Here is a 7,264-nt window from a genome sequence, read left to right as displayed (position 1 = left end):
TATGACGCCTACCTTAATCCTCATGGAACCCCCCTTGCTTTTCCTCTGCTCTCCGTCACCATGGATACAATGATGCAGGTTACCGTGGCAGCCAAGTCAACCCCAAACCCACACAAAGCAGCACGTGCTTTTTTTTACGCATGTATGACGTGACGTCAAACTGCAAATTTTCTTAAGCTATTTCGAGAAGAGATGGGAGAGAAGAAAATAAATATATATTTATATTTATCATGTTCCCAGTATATATCTGTTTATGTCTGTGAATAAGCAACAATTTCAATCCTATTATAATATTTGAAAATTATATGTGTGAACATTTGAATATATCCTCATGTGATCAGAATCCCATTTAGTGGAGTCAGAACTGTGCATAGGTGCCTCTAGAAATCCCTTGTTCTTGTGGTGGATTAAGTTCTCTAAAGGTTTGCAGGCTGTCCTGCCCCCTAGTGTTCATACTGTAGACTGCTTGGAAATTGTGTCTGATACATTTAGGTAAGATGTAAGACCTTGGCTTTAAAATATTATGACAAATCAAAACAAAGCCAGATAACCAGTTAAACCAGTTAACCAGTTAAACAAGGATATGATATGTTAAAAACATGTCTAGCTGTTATATGTGCTATGTTTCATAGTTTTGTTTATGAAAACTATTTGAAATGTGCAGCTCCAGGTGAGGATCAAACATAGTTAGTGTTTAATTGCATACATTGACTAAACAGTCTTAATGCCAACTATCTAATTGTTGGTTATGAGTATTTGTGCACACCTGCATTATGTGGCTTATCCCATATAGGATTTACTCCAACCTCTTAGCAGTAATCTCACTTCATCCAATCCAGCCCTCCTTGCTTCCCTACAACATGCTCTCAAAGACTCACAAGTACACATGTAGGCTGCTTTCTCTCATTTTGACCGTCAACCATTCATGTTGTTGGACTATTGCTGTCGTTGCTGTGGAGTCACACTCATAAAACGCCATGGACCCTTCTCCCTCAAGACTACTCCCAGTGATACCTGGGTAAGAAGACCAGAACATCATGTTAAATAGAATATAGAGCTATTTAAAACAATGAAGGAAAATACTGTGATGTATTGCAAAGTCATCAAAGTATTAACTGTGGGATAGTTTTCCTAAATACGTTATTGATTATTATTTTACATTCAATGTTGGTATGAGATAGAAAAAAACATTTGTAATATATTACTAAAATTGTAAAATATTACTCCTTTGGTTCTACTCTAACTCATCGCTTGATGTTTTATTTATTTCATTCCAATATATTAGCTTTAATTAGAAAAGTTAATCATTCTAGACATACAGAAGGCTAGTGTATGGCATCATGTCTTTCAAACCACCAATCAATTATAGACAATTTTAGTGATTGTCTTTTACTGTAACATAACATAATGTTTAAACTTCAGATGAGAATGCTGGTTTCTGGGTCAGCTTTTTTAAGAAAAGCGACAAAGTCTCTTATTGAGATGGTAAACAAACATTACAAAGGGTTAACTAAAGGTGTTTAGCTGTCTGAAGGTATTAGGATAGGCCCTGCTGCTTTCGTTTTACAAGCACTCATACTTTTCTAGCTGTTTAAACAGAGGCCCTTAGGAACGGCATTCATTTTTGTCCTGTATGGTTTAGTCATCTGAATGAATTATACACCTTTAAAATCTTGTGCTTTCTTAAGATCTAATAATATTAAGAAAGCAAGATCCTTAAGCTAAAATTGCCTGTCTGCTATTTTCACCATATATCACACATCATACTGATATAATGACATAATGATAATAGAATAGTAGTAGTTAGGTTATTTTGCTATTATGGTGTTTGTAAATTATGTCTGCTTTCAGCTAGCTGTTATCACCAACACGTATTTAGCATTTCACCTTGCCCTAAACAACTATTTAATATTATTAAAGGAGTGAAAAGTAAAAGAGGCAAACCCTACTTTCAATGTCTTTGTTAAAGCTACTGAACAACACATATGTGCTAAAAGCTTTTATTTATAGCCCAAATATGACCAGTGTTTGAAGGGCCTGTTCATGCTTTAACAACTGCAAGTTTTAGTAAAGTTTAAGACTATGAATAAAGTAGTAGTATTATTTACCTAGTGCATATTGGCAACACTGTCTTAAACACAATATATTTCTACCAAAGGTGTTAAACGATTCTTAGCTTTAACATGCTAACTGCTGCTAATAAGCAAAACAAGTCATACAATTTTTTTATTTAACCATCTAATGCTCTACATATTTTAATGTCTTCATAGATATTTTACTTTTTAGAAAGGTTTTACTAATTCCATTTATCAATTTATTTAGACACCAAAGTTTTCTATTAAATGATGCAGACCAGTGCATCATTCCTAGCCTAAACTAATTTGTGATCCATCCCTACAACGGATTGTGATTAAATTAAAACAAGCAGTATGGAACAAGTTTTTATTTTAAGTTATAACAAAACACCTTATATGTAATACAAGACAATAAAAACAAAAAGCAAACAGGTGTTTTTCTGTTTGTGAAGTGCTGTTCTCTCTACAACACAGGAGACATTTGACTTGTCCCAGCAGGAAATCACAAGTGTAGCTAATAAGATTACAGATGACCCCCATTCCATTAAGGTGTGCAGTAAGCCAGAGAGTCCTGGCAGTGACCCATCCGAGTGGAATGGAGCTCATTAATGAAATAATTAGTTACACCTGTGTTTGGCCACCTGAAATGTCAGTCATGTGAAAAGGGCTTTTATCTCTGCCCCTGTGGAGTTGTGTAGCTCATTTCCTGTAAGAGCTGCAGGCAGTCATCTATGAAAGCAGGCTTTAGCAGGACATTGACTGTCTGGAGTCAGGAGGATATGTTTTCTAGGTCATTTTGGACAGGAAAAAAAAGGTAAATAAATTTTCTTGTCACGGACTCAGAACAGAGGACCCAAAATTTGGGGAAGACAGACAATGAAATAATTTAGAAAGTGTTTATTCAAAATGCCGGGCTGTGGATCTTCAGTATCAGTGGCTTGGTCATCTAAGGCAGGATCGTCTATGGGAGAGAAACACCGGTTGGTGACCCACGATAATCTGACAGAGGTTGATTATGAATGTATGAGTCACTAACCTGGTTAAACAGTTCAGTCCGTGCCCAGAGAACAAGGATGACTCCAGCCGGTTGGCTGAAAAGTCAAAGCAGACGCCACCAGAGAGTTCAAGACGCTGAACCCTAGAAGGCTGCAGAAATGACAAGAGATCAGATCAGAGCAGATGAAGACAGGATAATCCATAGGGCAAAGTCAAAAGGCAGATCCAGGTTCAATTCACAGAAGAATCCAAAGGGAGTCCGAAGACAGGTTAGGCAAACAGATCAGAACAGGGACATGTTAGCTCAAAGGTCCAAATACAGACACGGGTCAGGATCAGGCAATCAGAACAGTATTAGACACGCTAGAAAACTTTCACACCAAAGGTTAAGAATAATCTAGCACTGATGGCTGGGACCGAGGAGTTTAAATAGAAGCAGGAGCAGGTAGATCAGTTGAGCAGTGATGAGAAACAGGGCAGAATTAGACAGGTGAATTAAATGAGTAATTAAGCCAGCCAGCAGCGCCAGGGTCATTTTTGGGACGTAAATAAAATATTTGGATTATAGGCATTACATATTCAATATCAGGTTAAACTATTGCTAAATCTGTTTTTATTTGTCTTTCTTCATTTTCTACTTATTTTAGAAGGGTGTAGTAGTAATGATCTATTGTAAGAAGGGGAATATTCTAAAGTTAAAGTCAAGGAAACTTTTTATTTATTTTTCTCTACATGACACAACCAGAAAGGTCATTACTGCTCTTTTCAGCTCACAGTCTTTTTTCCTCAGGTTATTCTGCAAAATCTGCTGATGTGCATGGTGTGCTTCTACTCCCTCTACTACATCGTGGTCAGTCTTTGCATTGGACTCTTCAGGTACACTCAGACACACATGGTGATGTTACAATAAAAAGGCATACAAATAAGCAGGCTTAACTAGCGCAAATAAAGCTGTTGTAATTTGCTTGGGCACACTTAATAGTATTGTCATTTCCTTAGAGTTCATGAGATAAACAGCTTATTAACTCCATTTGACTATACAACACAACCATCATGGCAGAACCCCAAATATCTAGGTAAGTTGTTACACACAGGATACTAGTAAACTTGAAAAATATTTGAGAAATTGTTATTTCTTCCTATCTTAATATTCATGCACACACAAAAAAAAAAAATCCCAAAATGTTGTAGTTACTTGTAGTTTTCTGTCTTATGTTTCTTCCTTCCAGTCGGGGTCATTTCCACAGAAGTGACGTATGTTCTGGGGGGGTTGGTGTTTGCTTGGATTGTAGAGGAGTGGGTCTGGGATTATGCCATAACTGTCACACTGTTGCACATTGGCATGACTGTAGCAGGTAAACACACACGTGCAAAGTCATGTGGATGAATGGGTCAGAACAACTGATAGGATTGTAGACCTGATTATATAAGTGAATGCCATTGGTAGAGATAAACATGCAGAAAATATATGATATAGTTACCAGGAAATTACTCTAGAACAGTACAAATTTGATGTATTTGATTGTTTTTCATGTTCCACCCATCATTTTGATGTATTTTTGCAGTGATGTCAGATTTTCCCTCAGCTGAACACTGGTGGATCGCTTTGGGTAAGAATTTTACCTTCTTATTAATGTTTGCTTTGCCGTCCTAGATACCTTTTGGACAGCATACAAAAAAAAAAAAAATCTCTCTGTATTTCTGTCTGAGTGAGATATGATCTCCCCCCGATTCACATCCAACACGCCTCCAAATGCTGCTGACCTTTAAGCCTTCCTCTTTGTTGTTTCCCTTCAGCCCTTTATCTACTTTCAACTCTCTGCAGGTTCAGGCCTGGTCATGATGATATTCGGTGGACAGCTCCTGGCCTACAAACTCTTCAGGAACAACTTTGTCTATCCTGCTGATCTACAGAACTTCTAATAAAAACCATGGAAAGCTTTTAACTGGCTTATTGGGTTATCCCAGGATGGAAGAGTGCCAGTCAACTCGCTTTGTGGTTCACTGTTTGATTCATGTTTGCAATAGTGTGAGGAAATAAAGCATGTCTTTTAAGAATAAAAAAATTACATGTATCTCATATCAAGGTTTAGGGAGTAGTCTGTTCTAAGCAGTAAAAATCGCTTCTCTTTGTCTGTTGAACAACATTTTCACTAATTAGTAGTGTTATATATTAGGAGTTTATTTTCAAACATATATAAGCACTTTGATTGGTGAGAATTGGGTAGCGTTTTATACATTTAAAGTTCTATTTACTTTTATTTTATATTTCTTATATCATTGCACTTAGGAATGTAACTTATCAGACTTTTCTTTTGTAATAAAATTTTATATCTTCATAAATAAATACATGTAAAATAAAATGACGGTGAGGCACATGCGCTGCAACCAGTCTTAGTATGACATAGTTAAATGTCTTTGTCTTTAAAAATGACTGAATCCAGGAGTATTGCAATGGAAAAAATTTGACGTAATTGCTATTATTAAATAAGGCTGTCACATAAAGAACATATCAGTCCTCCTCATTGTGCATTTCAACCAATGGCCCGTATTTACAATGAGCTTTTTTCAATTCAAAAGACTCCCAAGAGTTTTACACTACTCTTATTCAATGATCTGTTCACACGCTGATGGTGGAAAACTACTCTGTAGCCATGGATGTCGTGGGGCACGCTGACAGAACTGAAGGTGCCTTACAAACGGTACCAAACTAGGCCATCCGACCACCAACAGTAGGTAAAGCAGGTGAAGTGTTTTGCCCAAGGTCACAACTCAGAAGCAGAATCAGGCCCAAACCAGCCTGAGGTGCCATCACATGGGGTCTTTGTTGGTGTGAAGTTTCTATTGTTTAAACCTTCGAAATTTTTGCACGTTGCTGCACTGCTAATGGCGAAAAGCTGCTCTCTCAAGCCGGGCATACACTGTGCGATATTTTTAATTATTGCACGGAGTTACAGCTCACACTGTACGATGAAACCACAGGGTTTAAAAGTTCACAGCTCACGATGTATGTTCTCACCCTGTGCGATCCGACGCTCTGATGTGATCTACCTGCTCACAGTGTACGTCTGAAATCCACGTCGGACTGAGCTCCGCAGTGAGCTGACACTACTCGGACTGGTCTATCTGGAAGCCAAACAAGTAGAAGAGGAATATGAATCTCGCTAAAGTGAAACATGCTGCCGTTTCAATTTGTGCAATTTTGTGTGCTGAAAGCCCTAAAAAAAAAAGGCAACAAAGTGTTTGGACAAAAACATTGCTGAGCAAACGTGGCTACTTTGGTCTGTCAATTTTACAGACAGAACTCCATTTCACTCGCACCCACGCAATTCTTTTGTGTTTTCTTCTGAGAGGAAGAAGAAGAATCTTTGTTTGCGCATGCTCACTGAGAGATTTTCCCACAACGGCCGACTGAATTTGAACATGTTTGATTTTTCTTCTGACCTCACGATTGCTGATAGTGAGGTTGTCATGAGTGGCTGATTGCAACCTCGTTACCCACTGCACACTACACGATGTACGATGTATGATCGTGCTGAAAGTCGGCCCGATCAAAAAATTCTCACACGACTGGAAAATTGGCCGGAAAAAGGGCAAAACATCGTACAATGTATGCCCTGCTTCAGGTAGACTTTCGGGTGTAAGGGGCCGACTAAGATTAGCCTCACTCTATTAGTGTATTTCCTTGTCTTTTCATTATTGCAAAAGTGGCAAAATTAAATAAGCCCCTGTCTTGTATTATATTAACCTAAAAATTTCAGATGATCTTAAACATGTAAAGTTTTAATCCGTTTCAGGCATTTTATAAATATGAAGCTAAAGCGAAAATTCAATCTGGAAGACTCTTTATCAGCCTCGCCTGGATCACCTGTGCCTCACTCAAGCTGCAGCCAGTCGAGAACGGACCACACCAACCCCCTCCAAAGCCAATCATTTTACAAGATACTTTTCATCAAGATGAAGTCCCAGCTTACCGGTTTAGTGTATCAGCTGAACTTTGAACAACCTCTGCCTAAAGGTGGGTGATGTGGAGACACCTCTACATAATGTATTTGTTCTGCCCAGCAACACAACCAGGCCAGTCCAATCTGCACAGTGAACTAAATTGTGCAGATTGGACTGACCCGGTTCAGTGGCTGGGCAGAACAAATGCTTGCCGTAGAGGTGACTCCACATTTCCCACCTCTGCTCTA

At 38.3% G+C, this 7,264-nt stretch overlaps 1 protein-coding gene across 1 annotated transcript; it reads left to right on the top strand.

Moving 5' to 3' along the window:
- Window positions 1-893: 893 nt before the first annotated feature.
- Window positions 894-5,290, top strand: tmem244 (transmembrane protein 244). Its single transcript, XM_015380642.1, has 6 exons — window positions 894-1,018; window positions 3,862-3,947; window positions 4,071-4,147; window positions 4,301-4,426; window positions 4,637-4,681; window positions 4,897-5,290. The coding sequence occupies exons 1-6, from the start codon at window positions 926-928 to the stop codon at window positions 4,992-4,994; spliced, it is 525 nt and encodes a 174-aa protein (XP_015236128.1). The 5' UTR covers window positions 894-925; the 3' UTR covers window positions 4,995-5,290.
- The last annotated feature ends 1,974 nt before the right edge of the window (window positions 5,291-7,264 follow it).

Source organism: Cyprinodon variegatus, unplaced genomic scaffold, assembly GCF_000732505.1.
Source record: "Cyprinodon variegatus isolate N-32 unplaced genomic scaffold, C_variegatus-1.0 Scaffold219, whole genome shotgun sequence".
NCBI classification, from domain to species: Eukaryota; Metazoa; Chordata; class Actinopteri; order Cyprinodontiformes; family Cyprinodontidae; genus Cyprinodon; species Cyprinodon variegatus.
The sequence above is the reverse complement of the archived record's forward strand: the minus strand, read 5'-3'. Positions and strand labels throughout refer to the sequence as shown.

Coding starts and splice junctions, on each gene's coding strand:
- tmem244 (XM_015380642.1), top strand. CDS start 926: ATGTTGTTGGACTATTGCTGTCGTTGCTGTGGAGTCACACTCATAAAA. Junction 1,019..3,861: donor CTACTCCCAGTGATACCTGG/GTAAGAAGACCA, acceptor TTTTTTCCTCAG/GTTATTCTGCAAAATCTGCT. Junction 4,682..4,896: donor ACACTGGTGGATCGCTTTGG/GTAAGAATTTTA, acceptor AACTCTCTGCAG/GTTCAGGCCTGGTCATGATG.